Source organism: Athene cunicularia (genome assembly GCF_003259725.1).
Source record: "Athene cunicularia isolate RWA chromosome 1 unlocalized genomic scaffold, athCun1 chr1_part1, whole genome shotgun sequence".
Lineage (NCBI taxonomy): Eukaryota > Metazoa > Chordata > Aves > Strigiformes > Strigidae > Athene > Athene cunicularia.
In genome coordinates, this window is record NW_020799091.1 from 71036870 (window position 1) to 71056687 (window position 19818).

Genomic DNA, 19818 nt, shown 5'->3' on the forward strand with positions numbered 1-19818 from the left:
AACAAAACTGAGGCTCTCTTATGGTTATAAATGCGTCCCATTACATCCTTCTAGTTCAACAGGGCATTGACAGTGACTAAAAATCAATTCCCTCTCCATTTCTTAAAACCTAAAGGGCAGAGCTCTATCGCCTCTTCTTGCTGGAGACAGCTGTAAGACACGTGCAGACCTTCACAATCAAGATGGCTGTAGATCATGTGTCAGTAACTAAAAAATTCCTGAATCCTTGTTATAATCAAAAGTATCTTATCTGTTAGGGGAAAATTGAGAAAGATCAATGTGGCAGGCTTCTGGATTCATAAGAAGAGCTGAACTATTTTACTTTTTATTCTAACATTATATTTACCAGAGAATGTAGATTTAGTTCACTGGGAAATATTTGAAAGTCTTATGAATTTCATTTGATCACTTTAGCAAAAAATAAAATAATAAAATAAAATAAAATAAAATAAAATAAAATAAAATAAAATAAAATAAAATAAAATAAAATAAAATAAAATAAAATAAAATAAAATAAAATAAAATAAAATAAAAAAATAAAATAAAATAAAATAAAATCCCTGAAAAGTTAAATGAGGTTTGTAGGGAGACATTACAGACTTCATTAGGCAATTGCTATAGGGCCCAAAAATACAGCGGACAGGCTTTCTAATAGCACCAGATCTCAGCCAGTAACACCCTTCAAAGCTAAACAACTGTCACCTTAGTTGGGAAAAACTGGTTTGAGTTCACCTTAATTGTATAACCACTTGGTCTGAAAGTAAGGTGTAATCAGTGCCTGTAGAGAGAAGGTCATTATCAAGGGGAGAGGTGATAATGTTATTAACCTGTTTTTAATGTGTGCAGCAATTTATGGGACCAAAAGGGAGAGAGAAAGAATAAGCAAATGTGGAACAGCAAGAGATCAAGCAGGAAGGGATTTCTGGAAATAACGGCAGTATACCTTAAAAATAATGTTTTCTCAGAGTCCAGGATTTCCAGTAGTGAATAGTTATGACTTTTAATCCTTCAATTTGTCATTCAAATGTATGTCATAGGTCCTACCCAAAGGGTATGATCTCAGAGATGGAACAGATTCCTGAAAAATGTTTTCACTTTGGTGGCTGAAAGATGCTCACCTTTACTGACTGAGTGTGTTCTTTTGGTATGGAGTAATATATAGGCGTTATGAAGAATTAAAACCCTTTCCCCATCCCTCCTGCCAGTGGTGCTAATCATCCCTCTTAGACCTTCTGATCGATTAACCGAGATAAATTAATGTCTTAACAATTTGAATTGTTATGTCTTAATTGTAATGTCTTAACAATTTGAATTATAATTGAATTATACATTGCCTGAAGATATCTATTTATATTTGATGTCTATTTCTATCTGAAGGCCTAGAGTTAGCATGCCCAACATCTTGTCTGGTTTTTTGCATGAAACGGTCACAGATTTTATTTCTCCTCACAAATTTTGTTTCTCTCAAGCCATCACTGATAGACATGATATGTAATTCAAACCGGTTATATTTATTTCAAATATGAAATATATTTGAAATCAAAGATGAACCTCAGCTTCATCTACTGTTATAATTAACCTGAATATTAAAAAACAAAAAAAATGCAAAATATAAAAGGGTTAGAAGTAAAATTTTTAGTATAATTTTCAATGTTTCTGAAAAACTGAATTGGTTCTACAACTTTTTCTGATTCAAGCCATAAGCGTTTACAGTACCATCAAAAGCACTCCAAGCTAGGATACTTTGCAAACTGCAGTTTAGTTGGTTGCGATACATTTTCTAAAAATATCTTTGTGATATTGATTTAACTTTTCATAGTTTTACAAAGTGCTGCCCCTCAACAAAAAAAAAGCAAAAGTTAAAGCCTATGAAGCCTCATGTTGCTTTCATTATTCCCTATTCAGATTATGTGAACAAAACCCTTATCAATATTAGAAGGAGAAAAACAATGTCTTATCAGGAAAATAGCTTCATTTCTTATACCTTTTATTTCAACAGTCTTAGCAGGATAAATCGCTGTTTGACTAGTTTCTTGAAAACTTGCTAATTTTAGTGGAAAGTTCAGTATCGAAGCACCCTACATTGATGCTTGACTGGCAAGATATAGATAAAATGAGTGATGTAGCTCAACAGAGTAAAGCCAAACCCCCTCACCAACTCATTTCAAGACTGTCTGCCTCCAGGTATTAAAACAGAAAAATACAGCTGTAAAAAGTAAGGAATGTACCTGGAAGAAGGAGAGTGTCCTCACAGAGTTGATAAAGGAAATAGCCATTAATCTTGATTATGTATGGAGTGCTATGTGTATTTTATATATAGGATGTAAGCTGCTGCATGAAGAACAATGTTAGCATCTATAGGTATTGCCACATTTTTCTATATAACTAACCTAATCAAAATCACCCCTTGTGAAGAAAATGTTTGTTTATACCATATACTATGCAAGTACATAGGGCCTGTTGCAAATATAAAAAGAATAAAAACGGAAATGTGTATATTTTAATCTTTCAGACTGTTTTAAACCTTAAATCAGTATTGCAAACTTTTTTAAATGGAATGGGATTTTATTACTGTTATAAATTATTCACCTGCCCTAGAAAATATAATCTATTAACAGTTAATAATATTAGAAATTAATTCAGACTCAAGAAGTATGATTCTGCAGGACAGTGTATTTCTTATTTCTCTCAGCTCTCTAACATGCTGAAAATTTAAGCCAAATGAAACAATTAAAAAAAAGTTGGTTTTACTTTAAATTAAGGCTTTGAAAAAAGAAAAAAAAAATCCAAGAGATTTTAAACCACAGTTATTTGCATCAATTACTACTAAGCTAAATTTCATAAATTATTGTTAGTTTTCTCATAACAATCCTTGCATTTATATTGTGGTATGCAGTCCCTTTTTGTTAAAAGAGACTGGTGACCTTTACCCATCTCAATTCTGTTGCCTACTGGATACCTCTCAAGACTTGTTCCTTCCACTCTTGTTTGTACAAAAGTGGAATAAGGACTCTTGAACATTTTGCTTTTCATATTTACATTGGTACATAGAGTGCTTTCTTTGTAAGCAAAACCATGATCAAAGAGTTAACATTTTCACACCTTGCTGTCACAGCCTCTTTCCCAAGACTCCATATTACCAAAGAAGTTGAATCAAGACCTTTAACCTATTTTTACGACAAAACCTTCTCATGTGTATGACATTCCACCAGTCAAGACTATGAAAAAGGAAGACCTCTTTTGAATCTATGAAGACCTTCTTCTGAAATATAAAGAGAAATGATGATTTAGGTTTACTATATGGACACTGGATAGGTGGAAGGGACACCAAAGAGAAGGGGCACTGGTCCTGCTCTATCAGTGACTGTCTCTTCCTGGGATGGCAGGAGACTCATAAGAGAGTGAAGCCCTCTCAGCTACTTTTTCTTCCCAAAGATAATATTGTACAAATAATCATACACCCCCGTTGTACAAGAAGAGTAACTTAGATAAGTTTGTACTATACCTGTGCAGCACAAAAGAAGGTATCAGGTCATATTTCCCATTTTGTCTATTTGTGCAAAATTACAATGAAGCAGCAATTCACATCTTTATTTCAGGGATTCATTGCTGCTCTATGCCATGGGATTTCACAGCACACACTTTGCTAAGAACTGCATGTGGTAAAGACATCTGTAAAAACTGCAGACTAAGCATTAGTAGAAAACAATTTGTAGTTCCCCAAAATGTTGATGATTGATCAGTCTCTGCAGATGACTATGGCCCAGTCTTACACTTTTATCAAGCACTGAAATGCGGGACATAGAAAACCCTGGTAGGGCAGAAGGCAAAGAAGATCCAAAAATAAAACTGGCAGTAAGAACATGAGATACATACGAGACATTCAGTACTGCAAATGAAAAGCCTCTGATAGTTTTAGAGGCAATAAATAGTGGGCCAAAAATTATCTGGTTTCTAACAAATACCTGTCAGAGACTAAGTCACCTTGACAGCCAGGTTGTTAATGGAAATTGTTTGTTACCCTATATTGAGGAAAAAGTATTTAAACTCAGCTAAAATGGGGATTTACTACAGCTATATTTTTAGTTCTGGTAATAAAAGAAAAATATAAACAGATGGCTCCAGCATATACAGTTGATAAAACATGTCAATAAAACTAAAGAGCATACCAGTAATAAAATCATGTCACCTAACATTCTAAGAGCAGAAATCCATGGCCATTTAAATGACAATACTAGGAAAATGCCAGCCCTAAAAATGACTAAGTCTACCTGTCAAGGAATGTCATTGTGAGTTTAACCTGTTGAAAAAGGAGAAGAAATATCAGAGGATTTAATAGAATGACACATGGAGCATCACTACATGATTCACCACATTTATTCTTCAAAGAAAGCTGGATATCCAACATGAAAAAAGCCCTCGCTATTCAAGAATTAAAATGTGTGAGACTTAATAACTAAGCTCCTGGTTTAAGAATTGTTTATACAGAGGACACTTTGTGGCTAAAAGCAATTATAATATGTATCTATATATATTAGATTTGTTGCTGGCAACATAGTTTTTTACATATAGTCAGAGTTAATGGAGTTTCCCACAAAGTATGTCTCAAACTCAAAATTTGGACACTGAATTTGTAAGGGACCAGTTGTATCAGCTGAATGTTCACAAGTCCATGGGGCTTGATGAGATTCATCCCAGAGTACTGAAGGATCTAGCGAGTGTTATGGCAGGACGCCTCCCGATCATCTAACAAAGGTCTTGGGAGTCTGAGGAGGTCCCTGCTGACTGGGAGCTAGCCAGTGTTATTCCAGTCCACAAAAAGGGTGTGAGGGAGGAACCCAGAGAACTACAGACCTGTTAATCTACACTCAGTTCCTGGAAAAATTATGGAGAAGACTATGCTGAGTACTGTTGAAAGTCTTTTAAAGAATAATCAGGCACAATCAATATGGGTTCACAATGGGAAAGTCCTGTGTAACTAGTTTGATATCCTTCTGTGATACGGTCACCTGCCTGGTGGATGAAGGGAAGGCACTGGATGTAGTTTTTCCGGATTTTAGCGAGACTTTTGATACTGTCCCTCACAGCACCCTTCTGGGCAAGTTGTCTAACTGTAGATGAGCAGTTCAGTGTGCTGGGTGAAGAACTGGCTAAAGGGCAGATCCCAAAGGCTTGTGGTGAAAGGGGCTACATTTGGCTGGTGACCTGTCACCAGTGGTGTTCCTCAGGGTTCAGTTCTAGGGTCAGGTCTGTTCAATATATTTGTCAACAATCTGGATACAGGAGTTGAATGCACCATTAGCAAGTTTGTTGATGATACCAAACTGGGAGGGGCTGTTGACACTCTTGAGGGACAATATGCCTTGCAGAGTGATTCAGATAGATTGCAGAGTGATTCAGATAGGTTGGAGCACTGGACAATGATTAGCAGGATGAACTTTAACAAGTCAAAATACCAGATTATGTATGTAGGACAGAGTAACACCAAGCACAAGTATAAACTGGGAGAAGAGTGGCTGGAGATCAGCCCTGCAGAAAGGGATCTGGGGGTGCTGGTTGGCAGCAGGCTCAGTGTGAGCCAGCAGTGCCTTGGCAGCCAGGAAGGCAAACTGCACCCTGGGGTGCATCAAACACAGCATAACCAGCTGGGCAAAAGAGGTGATTATCCCCCTGCATCCAGCATTGGTGCGGCCTCACCTTGAGTTCTGTGTGCAGTTCTGGGCCCCATGATTTCAGAAGGATGTTAAAGGTCCTTGAACGCATCCAGAGCAGGGCAACAAAGCTGGTGAAAGGGCTGGAAGGAATGTCCTGTGAGGAGTGACTAAGGACTTTGGGCTTGTCTAGTTTGCCCGGAGAAAAGGAGGCTGAGGGGTGACCTCATTGATCTCCACAGCCCCCTGAGGAGGGGAAGTGGAGAGGGAGGTGCTGGTCTCTTCTCCCTGGGATCCAGTGACAGGACATGTGGGAATGGTTCAAAGCTGCGCCAGGGGAGGTTCAGACTGGACATTAGGAAGCATTTATTTACCAAGCGGGTGGTCAAACCTGGAACAGGCTTCCTAGAGAAGCAGTCAATGCCCCAAGCCTGTCAGTGTTTAAGAGGCATTTGGACAATGCTCTTAATAACTTTCTTAAACTTGTTCAGCCCTGAATTGGTCAGGCAGTTGGACTAGATGATTGTTGTAGGTCCCTTCCAACTGAAATAGTCTATTTTATTTTATTTTATAATTATGAAGAATTTTGCTATAATACATTTTTTACATATTGACAAGATCTATTTTCCTATCACTTGCAGATAGCTATCACAAGTGCCAGGCACACATACAATGAAGTGCAATAAACCCTCACTCATATAAACATCTATTTCATTTGGGAGCTGGACATTCATTTTACAATGCTTAAAGAGAAGGGAAAAGCCTTGGGATTACAGTTCATCAAGGAAGTCTCAACCTTGTTTTGGGGCAGTTCATGATCTTTGCATTCAGGACAAATGATATGAAACAAGCAATTAGAAGATACTCTGAAGACTCAGTTGTCTTTGTGCAGCTCCAATGCTTTAGTTTAATTTAACACAAACAGAATTTCACCAAGACAGAAACAGTAAAAGCAATCAACATATGATGACCTAAGTGCCTTAAGAAACTCATTCCACTGTTTCATAGAGGCAATTACCTTTCTACAGCATCCTCTGTAGCATAAAATACTTGCTGTGTTCTGAGCTCTTTGCAGACATTTCAGTTTAGCAACCTCTGTACATTAATTCCACCTAGTACTGACACTTTTGATGGTGGTGTTATAACAGATTTACTCTTGGCTAGAGTAAAGAAGAATTTGACCAACAATGGTGTTGCACTGAAAAGATATTTTCAGGGTAAGGTGCTTCAAATAATAAACTAATCTAATTTTTGTAATTTCTGAATTTTTTAGTAAGAGATAAATCCTCTCCACAATGCTGGTGTTGAAAGCTGCTGAAAAGCATCAATGCATTCAGAATATTTAAACACATGAATATTTTGCACCTTAAAATATTTTCATCTTAAAATAACTGAAAATATTTAGGTTTAGTTCTTAAAACTGCAGATGTGTTGTGTTTACATTTTAGGATAAGCAACTATCCTAATTTGTTTAAATAGATACTTAGAAACTCTTGCAAATGCTTATATTTTCTGCTAGAAAATTATTTTCCTTCTCTGTTTTCATTATTTGAATTCTTAAAACAGAACTCTTTGTAATGCTGGCTCAGATATATTAATATTTTAATTACCTTTTTAAAATATTGATCTACAGCTTCCACTTTTTACATCCTGTTAAAGTAAGAATCAATCAGTTATAAATTCTAATGTTGTCAAATCTGAAACACAGATAAAGTGAAATTTTTAGTCTCAAGAGCCATTAATTATGCATTCACATTTTTTTCATATTTATTTTTTTCTATACACTAAGCAAGTCCTTATGAGTCTGAATATCCCACCAGTACAAACAAAGAAGCTGAAATGAAAATTTGGACAACTACACTACAACTTGATCTTTTTTTAAGGAAACAATATCACAGTTACGGGGTTATCTGCATTTTTTTCTCTATTTCTTTCCTCCATCTATGTGCCTCATAAGTCAAGTCTCATGCTATAGTGGAATTCCATATTTCTTCCACTTCTCAGGCAGAAAATGGGTCCAAATATTCTACATATCAATTATATGGGCTACTTCTACATGAGCAAGTAACACAGTGTAACAGGAGATCGAAAGAGTTGGAGCTGAGATCCTTCTTATCTAGGATGCCTTCAGCCCAGGGGGGTCAGTCACCTCACACTGGAGAACTTTACGTCTCTCTACCCTCATGTCATTTATGAGTTACTACACTGTGTGTAGCCCATCCCATCTCCCTGCTCAAAGTCTGGACAACACGCACTGCATAGTGTTGTAGGGGATGAATGAAAGACCTTATCCAGGAACACAGGGGCAGTGTTGGAGACATCCCATGAAAGAACTGATGCCTGTCTTTTGCACCTCCCTACCCCCGAAGGAACAGAGCAATATGACTTTCTAGACATCCTTGCCATCACTGTAGTTTTGTCTTCAATCATCTGGAGGCTCACACCCACAAGAGTTGGGACTGACAGGACTGTCTTGTCCCTAGAATGTGGGACAAAAATGACAGTATACCCACCTTTCTAATGCAGAAGTGACACCATTGGTGTCCTTGACTGTGAGCTGCCACCAAACCTTTCATCATCTCTGCATGATATTTCAGGAATCCCTATCCATGTACAAGTCAAATAAATTGTCATGCTGTGAGCCTGGTTTCCCCTAACTCCTACTGGTCTATGGCTAACGACCTTGGATTGAGAAAATCCTCTACTGGCAGAGGTCTCTCATGCCATTCTCCAAACACTCTTTGCTCAGTCAGAGCATACAGTTAATATCTATGAAACTACCCAGATTTTTTGAATCTCTGGGTTCAAAAAATGGGAGGAACTTGATGGATTCCACATTCCCACCCAGTACCTGGTCCATCAAGGCTATGACTACAAAAATCACGAGAGATTGCCCCATTGTCATGAAGACATTTGTTCACCACTGAAGGAGATTTATGGAGCCCTGGAGGGACTCAGTAAGTCCTTCTTCCATTAGTATGAGCACAGGCTCAGCTGTGAAGCTGGAACCTTTTGCCAGAGAAGGACAGGATCCTTTATGGCTACATCATAGCAGATACCCCATACTCCTACGTCACTAGGGTGTATGAAACCAAACTCATATATAGAAGAATGTCAATATGATCCTCTGCTTGACCTCCAAGCACTGCTCCCACTGGGTAACTGTGTGAATGTGTGAGTGAATGATGTTGTAGAATAAGTGAATTTGATATGTGAATGGTTATCTGTATTAACAATGGCATCATGATTCTGTAAACAGCAAGTGAATAAATAAAAAGACATCTAAAAAATACCTGCTGCACTGTGTGGTTGTTACACACACTCAGTCCCTGATTAACGAAAAGCCACTTTACAGAAGAGCTGGGTTTGATATATGTAATACTCCTCAACAGATCATAACTTTGACCTATATATAAAGCCTTCCAAACTCAAATATTGCTTATTTTAACAGTAGGAACCAAGTGCCAAAGAAACCAAAATAATTTTAAATGAAAGTTTATACAATCTTACATAAGAACTTGGGACTTAAGAATTTTCTAATGTAGAATGACAAAGACTAAAGTGTAAGGCCATTCCCTGAGCTAGATGATGCTAGGTCTCCATTTTGGTCTGACATAAAACACATCAGTATCTTAACACCTCACCTAATGACCACTTTTTCATAGGTGAGAATATGTCTGCATTTTTCTTCCTTCCTGCCTCCTTTCTCCACCTATTTTTAAAGAAAAAAAAATGCAGCAGTCTCTCGAAAAAGATATACATTGTATATGTCTAAAACGTTAGCAAGAATACATTCCTGTCCCTCTGTATTACCCTCCCTCAAAGATACAGAAAATGTGGTCTTCAGACATCCCAAAAGATTCCTGCATTTCAATCTATTCCCCAAAACATATTCCTTTAAAGGAGGGCTTCTTTCAAAACCTTGTAAAAGACCCTTTCATCAATGTACATGCAGCTGCTTTTTGGTATTGCTACAAGCCAATTTTCATAGACTAGCTGGATATGAGGCAAAACCTTATAAGCTAAGATTTCTGCATTATCGCTTAATAGTCCTCAAGTGTTTGGTGCAAGATAACTCATCCTGAACCAATCTTTTCCTTCATGACTATTGCTCGCAATCAGTTGTTGGTAAATGAATGTAATTCCACAGGAAACACCACTGTAATCAAACCAAAATACCACATTGATATATAATTATAAAGCAGTCACAAAACCATCCAATCTGTCATATGCCCTGTAAGAAGTGTCTTAAACCTTGACACAGGTTAAGGGTAGACATGATCATCCAATAACAATGGAAGAAAAAAGGTGCAGAAAAATTATGCTTAGCTGAGAACATGCTGTAAAAATGAATTATTCCTGTGGTATAATGAAGGGATTATTGCACTTTAAAACTTGAGAACTTGATTGAATAAATGTATCTGAGTGTGTCCTCATTTGATATAATTTAATACTTTTCTGATATTAAAACACAGCTGCTGATAAGGATTTGTTATGCTTAATATTTTTTGCTGTTTTTTAAACTAATTACATAAGTAAGGTAGCAATAGAAGGTTCAGGTGTTAAAAAAACATTAGCATAACTACACAGCACATAGAATATGATAGCAGTGGATAGATAGTGACAGTTTCCATCAAAAAGACCACTTTAATTTTCAGCTACAGATGTGGATATACAAGGGAAAGTGAAAAAGTGCAGCCAAAACTGTCCCTCTACTCCCACAGCTAACTGTGGCTGCTAGCAGCAATGGCTAGCTAGATGCCTTAATGGAATGAATAAACTTGTAATAATGATTCACTCTCAGGGGATAAAGTAAACTACAACACAGCAGAGGTTAAAACCAAAACATCTTAATCAGCAAGCCCAGCTCCCTTGCCATCACCAAGACGGATGTGCAAGTGCTGCACAGACCCTACCATTGTCGCCGTGAAGGGGATATTGTCGATCACAGAGGAGGCCAAAGCAGACACCCAGACCACTAAAATGATGGCCACCGCCAAGCGCTGATCCTCGGGAACCACCTGGAATTGAGAGAGATCAAATTAAAATTTTGATGAGATCAGTGTTGCTCTGTCAAGTCCCCATGGCATAATTGCACATTCTTCACAGGCTTAATTTATCAACATTTATTATTCCTTTAGGCTCTGAGATAGGAAAAGCATCTTAATGAAAATAGTCCAATATTTAGTAACACAATTACTGTTCCTTTTTCCAAGAAAATTTGAACAAATAAGAAAACAAATACTGATATTTCTAATACTCAGATTTCACGCAAGAAATACATTGTGCAACTGTGAGTTTTCATCTTTAATTGTTTATATTTTTTTCACCTTTCTATTATAGAATAGGCTATAGAAAAGGCTTCCCTTTTGCTTTTATGGCTACTTATTCTGGCTGTGGACAGATACATACATATTAAATACCATCCATACCAAAGTGTGACGTGCTTTCTTGATATTGCTGATGCAGGACTGTAATAATTAAGATTAAATTCAAAATGAATGTATTATTCATTATTCTATTGGAGCTGAACTATTTTCCTTAACTGTTAAAAAACTGTAAATATTTTAAACATACCTTTATTAACAAAGCTGTCTGCTCTCCTATATAGTCTATTAAGTGCAGATGAGCCAAAGCCTAAAAAAAAAGAAGACATCAACTAGTGAAGTACCTGATGCATTTACATTTTCTTCAGTGGATGTAAGAAAACACAGTTCCTTCCCATTCACAAAATACTGATATTCATCTCATGTAGCTTCTACAGCAACATTGCAATTGGTGGAGAGAAAAGACATGGCTGAAGTTGTTAGCTGTATTTGCAGAAGCGTGTTTGTTGTGCCGGAATGACTGGTAGGATTATTTAAAATTACTGTGGATTACTGCAGGATTACTGTGTGGGGCACAGGCATCAGAGAATGGCTGAAAAGTAAAGATTATGTTCTTCAGTCGATCCATACTTTCTGAATACCTGAACACATCTGATTTTAAGCCAACTTCCCCAAAACTGCAATATAAATAGAAGTTTATCAGGTGTTTAAAAGGCCAGATGAAATCAGGCATATCCTGCTCAGTCTGAGATGAAGAAATAGAAAAACGAAATACATGCTTCTGTTAAACAGCTTTCTCAGACCCATAAAAAATAACAGTACCCATTTGCTAAATTGCAGAGTTCTTGGCTGAATGGAAATTGGCATAGAGGCAGCAGCACCTGAGAAGCAGGATAACCAGCTCTTTGAGGCTCAAGTCAGGTACCTGAACCAAGGGGGAAACCCCTGGTAAGCACTGGACCTGGGGACAGTCTGGACCAGTGTTCTGTCCTCCCTGTGAGAGCCACTCCCATTTGTACAGGATACTTAGATAGCATCCCATACAACCATGTTTACTACCATGGATGAAAAGACATAGGAAGACTCCAGCCTAGTGGTGATAGCTCTGGTCTCCCCTCGGGCAGAGAGAAGAGTACAAACTGAGTCTTCACACGGCAAAAGAATTATCTGCTCCCTCAAACCACAAGGTAAAAGGGTGATTTTAACTCACAAGAGCTAGCCTTTAATTCACTTTGGGTTTGTTTTCTTTTCTTACAAGTGTCCAGAATGAAGTACTTGTTTTAGATTGAATAAGGTATATCTACTTTATGACTTTTCAGTTTCTTGGGGAGAAAATTGCAGCATTTTTGGCTCAGCCTGGACCACTTTGATTGGCTTGCTTTCACTTTTTTCTGCAATGCTTCACTTACTGACTCCATTTCCACACAGAGCCTCAGAAGTCAGTATTCACACAACACATCTCTGTACAACCTGCACACCTGGAAGTCAGACAGAGCCCTTCAGAGATATCAGTGGAAAAAAACCCATTCAACAAGCACACTGTCAGATTCCATGACAGAGATGGACAAAGATCCTAATAGGCACCAAGTGTTATGGTATAAGACATGGTAATGTTAGAGCGACAAAGGGACTGTCCTTCAGACCAGCAGTTCCTGTATTTGCAGCTTGTTCAGGTGGTAGCTGAATGCTAGTGGTTTGGGTATCACCACATATTAAGTTTGGCCCAGAAATGATATTCCCTTTTAACAATGCTCTGCACAAGAAAAAATATCTCTACATTTAAAGACGCAGCACACAGAAAACAAGTGATAAGACTTCTAAGTACACACACCCCCCCCTTACCTTTAAAAAAAAAAAAAAAAAGAGACATTTTTTAATTAATTTCCCAGGAGAAAGTTTCCTAAGAAATAAATTCTTGTTGGTAATTTTAAGTTACTGTTTTCATTCTAAGCTATCTGTGTAGCTTTATCAGCTCAAAGGTTATGACAGTGTCTTTTTAAATGTATGTAAAAGCAATATTCTTAATTAACAGTAATATTTTTTTCTACAAGTGCTTAGTGTTTACACTTCAAAATAAACATTTTAATGCATAGTTGTCTGCAATTAAAGCCCAGAGTTACATTCAGTTAACATTGCTGCCTTATTACTTAATTATCTATTAACAGATCATATTACTTTTCAGTAATCCTTGAAATTTGTTCTGGAATCCAGGAATGGTACTACAAAAGAGATATTCAGGAGAGAGTGAAGGGAGTGAAGGACACACACATCACTCCTGCAAGACAGTCAGTCTGCAGGTAGCTCATCACGTTAGAGCTGATGACAGTACTGACTGCACAACCAGCTTTAGGGTGTATCTACAATATCCAGGCCTGCAAGCACCTAAGTGAAAGTCAGCAGTTAGCACCCCTCCACTGGCCTCCCCTGGGTGTACAATGCACAGAGGATGTCCTGAATCTCCCTGTGTCTTCTAAGAGGAATAATTATTACTCCACTACTATTTCAAGTGTACTAGTTCCTGTCTGACAGCTCAAAATAGTTTTACTGCAGAAAAAATCATGTGCCATTTTAGATCAAAGTTTAATTTATGCATAAAAGTTTGCATGAAACCCTCTTATGGACAGTATGCCATGAAGACTGTTGAAAATAAACTCTGAGGGCACTGAGGTAAAATGTCAATTTTGACTATAAAAGTGAACAAAATACTGTACCCCTGAGAGGCAAAGGAACTTATGTCACAGAGACAGAAGAAGCAGAAAGATTTTATAATCTGTAACAGCCACTTGTGAACAAGGACTAAAAAGACAGCTGTAGAGACAAAGTACTCGAAGGACACAATAGGAAACAACAGAGCTCCAAAGGATTTCTGATATTTTTCATTGCAAAAGATCTACCAGACTGGGCTGATGAGCATGCAAAGGCAGAACTTCCAAGACTTCCCCTATGGCTCTGGAACTCAATCATATCTTCCAAAATTACTTGTAGCCTAAGTCCCACACAGGTTTTTAAATGTGTCTTGTAATAGGAAAGAAAACATTTATAGCAGTAGGAAGTAGATTCAGACAGGTAACCATCCAAGGTAAAGGATCAGTGGGGTGAAGAATATGAGCTAACAACTGCTGAATGCCTAGATCATGGAAAAATGTCTTATATTTCAATGCATAACTTTGTCTTGACTTGTTTCTTCTTGCAATTGTTGCCCCAAATGAAAAAAAAAAAAAAAAAGCCTTGGCAAGGACTGTCATCTCCTGCTAATCCAGATCATAATAGATTCAGATCAAAATTGGAAGTGATGATACTTAGAACACTTTCCTCATTCATTTATGGAGAAAAAATTTAATGTCTCCTGCTTTTTTCTTGATTATTTGTACAAGTTTCTGTCATGATGTTAAATTGATGCTATTCCAATATTCTTTCATTAGCAAACTATTCACTGGTGACCTGAGAAACCATAAAAATTAAGTTCAGTGGATAACAACAGTCATATCCAAAGTCTGGCAGTAAATGGCAAATAACTTCCCGCACGTTTTACTATGTTATTGTGCAGTCACACAACACTCAAATCAAAACTATTCAATCCAAACAAAAACAATAAATACATCAGGGAATGCAACTAATAAACTATTACAGCAGCAGCAAACAAAATAAACATGTCTTCAATATGGATTTCTTATGAGAGCTAGAAAATGCAAGGATGTATAAAGCCTGACAACAGAGAGAACTAAAAATTGCCTGTACTAATGAGTGTACAATAAATCAACAGTTCCTGATGAATTTTAGACCTAGTAGCTTGCAAACAAGCCTCCTAATGATAATCAGCGTTTCCATTCATCTTCTCAGAGGTTACCAAATTTTAACTTCCAGTTTGGCTTTAATTAGAGTTAGTTGAATTATTCATTGTTTATATTTGTTTCAAATTTTGTCCCTTTTACTGTTGGTGATTTTTTTTTTTTTTAATAGATCTCAATTTACAAATTCTTGGGATCTTTGCAATTACTGAGGGGGAGGGGGAAGGAAGGACGCTGTGTGAGTAAAATTTTTATTACAGGCTTTTCCCAGGCTACTCACTCAAACAGTTCACTGGCCATGGGGGTGCTGGTGGTCACTTGGGTTTTGTCAGTCATGTTTCTACATTATTACATCATTTAAACCCAACAAATAACAACTTTAAAATACCAGGCATTCTAGAAGCCTAACTGACAAGTAAATGTAAGTATTCATACAAAGAATTATCAAAATATTTGCAGGAAAAATAAACCTACTCAGGCTATAAGAAAGCATCAAATAGTACATAAAATGGGATACAAATATGGGTGGATCGTTTCTAATAGTCAAGCAGAAAAACACAATGAAACTACACAGCAAGATATCCAGGCATTTCAAGTACTGAATTTATTTTTAAATTAAATTGCAAACTGAAAGTCAGTGATATTATCCTTTCAAACCATACTCCCATGAAATCTCTTACACCATTTGGTAGTCATCATGTAGTAGACAGCATTAGGAACATTTCTCAGCTCTGGTTTATTCTTGTTCTTTTATTTTTCCTACCACTTCTCTAAGTAATTGCAAAACAAACACATAAATACATATAAAGTATCTGCACACATAGACTGTCGACAAACCTGGAAACTAAAATTCCACTTATATGAAAATGATTGTGTAAGATATATTCAACAAACACAGCAGAAGGAGAGTTAGATGAAGCTTACAGTGAAAAATTAAATATCAAAGAGGTCCAGCCAACATCCACCAATCTGCAATTTCTCTCTGTACTACCATGACTACACACAATCTACAATATTCCCATGTGACTGAATCTGCAGGAGGCCTCTGCCCAGGAACATAATTCATCTTTTTAATTGGTTATAACTCTTCAGGCTTTAGAAATCAGAGAATCTTACCTCCATGAGAATAAACAATGCTGCAAAGAAAAGGAGGGTTGCCCACTCAACTCTGTTCAATATCATTTCAAAATCATGGATGTCTGCTAGCACTAGCAGCCAAATGGCTCCCAACATGGCAATCCAGCCTGTGTGAGAAAAAGAGAGAACACTGTACCTGTCACAGCCTTGTTATGTCCTACCAAGGTAAAAGTTACAGTATTACAATTTTCAAAGTTTTTTGCCACACTTTTGCTCTGACGCTGTAACAGGGAAAGTTCACAGATACCACAGGATGAATGGTCTCTGCTTTCAAATCAAAATAAATTAGAAAAGAAATAAAGGCAAATAAGGCATATTTGGGTTACCCCCAACAATCAATGGGTTTGAATCACAGAGAAACCTTTTGGTGTTTAGGAGTTAGACCGAAGGATTCTGCAGCTCCCAAAAGGCTGGCTGCAGCCCCAGGCCCTTGAAAACTCACTGGCTACCTGCTCCAGATAATAAACAGAGGAAAGCAAAATCTCTTTAAAACAGAAGAGGACTGACTTTAAAAAGCAAAACAGGCCCTCTCCAGACAGGATCCTTCTCTACATCCTGAAGTGTTTTAAGGCACATATTTAGGCAACTGATTGAGAAAAAATGCAAATCAAATGCACAATCAGCCAGAGACCATAATCAGCAAATGTCCTGTCCGAGCAAGGCTCACGGTCTCTCTGCACACTTAAAATTCTTTCTGAAGCTCTTTGATTCCTCTGGCACATTTATCTTAGGTAATAGAATGGGATTTCAGACATGAAACAAAAGGCGTTTGGGTGTTTTATTCCTCAGAACGATGTTCCTCTTTCTGTTTCTTCTCTATTTTTTTCCTTAATAGCAGATGATTTATTTTATTTTTGATACTCAAATCTAAGATACATAAATTAATGGGGTTTTTAATGGCATGGAAATAAAGCCTTCCACTTCTTCAAATGACTATTTCATACACCTCATAATATTTCATATATTCATAGTTGGAAAGTGATGGATTCACAGAGTTGCAGAAAAAGTGAGGAGAAGAAGAATAATAATCTTTACTGGCAAAAAACTTGAAGTCATCAACTTGTAATCAAATAACGAATGTGACTTAGGGAAAACAGGCCCCTGATACAAAGTAGATAGATGAATAAAGCAAGCCCTCTCCAAAAGCCTTTAACAGTTATAAGAAAATTCAGATTGAAGACTTAATTCATACAATTTTAGATCATTCAACTTATGCATATGTATTTTTCCATTAAATTAAAAGAAGAAAGAGATCCAAAATTATCCAACAGTTTCAAATTAAGCTATATTCCATTTAAATCGTAATTAATACAAGAGAAGACACCAAATGTTCTCACTGTTTATGAAGTTGTAATCATTAATTGTTTTCTGTGAAAATTCCTATACAGTGTCACAGTTTCAATTCCCTAATCGAAGAATGAATTTTGCTCTCAGGTACATTTTAGGAGCTTTCAGGGATACGCTGCACTCTAAATGAGAATTTCAGGTTAACTGTGATCAGTAACATACACCTGCCGAAAACACTGAAGCTCAGTGCAGGAAACCAGACCTGCCCAAAAGCCAAAACCAGCAGCTCAGATGATACTCTGGCTGGTCTGTTTGGTAAGGAGAGCTAAAGCAGCTAGCTTGACCCTAGCTCCAGCTTTCATGCTTTGAGGTGGGTTTATCTCCTGCTGCAGTATTTGTGCAGCAGTGAAATAATACTTCTTGCATTGTTTGACTCCAAAGCCAAAACACTTTCGGTGACACCAACTCTTCAGCTGATGACCTATTTCTGTCCTCTCAAGCATCTTCCCCCCAGTTCAGCTCTATTCTTGATAGCCCTAACCTGGCTTTTGTCCTCTTTGCTTGGCTGAAGCCACATTTCCCAGCACTACGAATGACCTCTCTCACCATGACCCTTCTTGAAAAGCTTCCGCACATCTGATCATTCTGGTCTTGCTATTTCCTTGATAAGCATCTCTCACAATAAGTTTTCTTTTAGACTGATGCAAACCTAATCTACAGGGAGATGCAGGGAAATCCTTGTAAGGGAGCAGGTATGAAGGACTAGGAAATTTAATAGCTTGTCAGCAGAAATACCACCATATAGATGGAAACAAAGCCAAAGCTAAGCAGAGATCCGAAAAACAAAGGAAATTTATATCCCAAATTTTGTAGCTTCAGTTCCTCCATTGCTCCTGATACATATTTTGAGTAAAATCTGATCTGAGGGCCTCACTGGATCCAAAAACCATGACTCACAGCCATCTCTTCTCACCTCCAAAGACAGAAACATTGCCATGCTGCAAGCTGAGCAAGTCTCGTCCCTGCTTTGGTTACAGTGATCTAATCAGAGTGCATGGTCAAAAATAGTTCATGCAGGAGCACCATACTTCAAGGGAGGAGGAGAGCAAAACCAACCACAAAAGAGAGCAAGGTGGGAATAGCTGCTCCCAAATGTTCTTGTGAAGAATGGCATTTTGCCAACCACTGGATAGAGACTCCAGGACTGATCTAAGGATGAATGCTGGATTCTGGCATTAAGTGAAAACATATTAATTTTCTAGGGTGGGCACTGGACTTTGGGTATGTGTATAAGACTTTGCAAAAACAGTTACAAACAACAGGGAGAGGAGTGCTCCCAGAGTTCCCAAAGTAAACAGCAAGAGAACTGTCAGTTCCTGTCTACCATGCCTTTTTGCTAGCATAGCTGATTTACTGTCTTTCCAAAAACAAAGCAAATCTGTTCATGGAAATTAAATAGTTATTTGCTCTGAACACAAATAAAGATGTTATAGAAATTCACTGCCTAATTTTCTTCTCACCGTCATCTTGGCTGTTCTCTGAATTCTCAGCCAGGATAGAGTTATCTTTCCTTGGGTTGAGAGGGAGCACAGTTAGAGGGCCAGGCCCGGATCAATCACTGGAGTATTCCATATCATGTGACATCACACTCAGTATATAAAGGAGACATGCTCTCTGTTTTCCGGTTGGCATGGTGGGACTTTTTGATGCAGTCGCATTGCTGCTGAGGGCTGTGTACCAGTTGCCAGTTGGTGAGCAACTGCAGTGTATGTTACTCGTTTGGACTTAGTATTGTTAGTGTTGTTTTGTTACTATTACTAATTTTTTTTTTAATTCAGTCTATGAATTTCTTTTTTTTTGTCCCTCCCCTATTTCGCCAAGAAGGGGGGTTGGAAAGTAAGTGACTGGCCATGTGGTGATTGGCCAGTGGCCAAGTTCAAACCACGACATCCAGTAAAGAACAGCGATCAGGCTCAACTCTGCTTTAAATAAATAAAGATGACGGTAATTCCTGTTAGAGGAACACTGCAAGGGGAAGTAGATGTGTGCAGATCAGAAGCTTAGTAGCAGAATTTTATTGCTATTTTGTACAAATGTGACAGCATTACATTTTGTCACATATATTTTGCACGTAAGTACAACAAAGTGAAGAATTAAAAGAACAGCATTTTCTCAAATCTGTGATAGTATCTTGGCATTATTTTTCCCCTCCTGCCTCCAATGAAAACAAAATCAACTTGAATGTGCTATATGGAGATAATAATTATTTGCTAAAGCTAATGAAATATTATAGAACTGCACAAGATGTGGATAGAGCCAGGTATTTTCTAGCACCATGAGTGTTACCAGCATGCATTAGCTCCATGCATGCAGCTTTGCATGCAAGAACAGTGCCCTGACTTACAATATTCTTCTCTGGGAATATGGACAGGCAAGGGAGGTGTCCTCCTGCAGTGCTCCAGCAAATACATCTCTCGGAAGGCTCAAACACATCAGCTGCCAGTTCTGGCTGCACAGAGCTTATTTCAGTTTACACACATGGTCTGTTCAGGGTGTGTTTGCTTTCTTTGCTATGCCTACAAAGAGGAGATACAGCTACCCATTGAGGGGAGGGGAGGGGAGGGGAGG

General features: G+C 37.7%; 1 protein-coding gene across 3 annotated transcripts in view; it reads right to left on the reverse strand.

The window, feature by feature from the left end:
* OCA2 (OCA2 melanosomal transmembrane protein) overlaps positions 1 to 19818 on the reverse strand; it is a 227963-nt gene that overhangs the window by 59758 nt on the left and 148387 nt on the right. For all 3 annotated transcript variants that reach the window (XM_026859053.1, XM_026859036.1, XM_026859045.1), the window contains exons 19-21: positions 15883 to 16010; positions 11229 to 11288; positions 10568 to 10672 (exon numbers count right to left, since the gene is read on the reverse strand). In XM_026859053.1, the coding sequence (XP_026714854.1) occupies positions 10568 to 10672; positions 11229 to 11288; positions 15883 to 16010 (293 nt within the window). The remainder of the gene's footprint in view (positions 1 to 10567; positions 10673 to 11228; positions 11289 to 15882; positions 16011 to 19818) is intronic.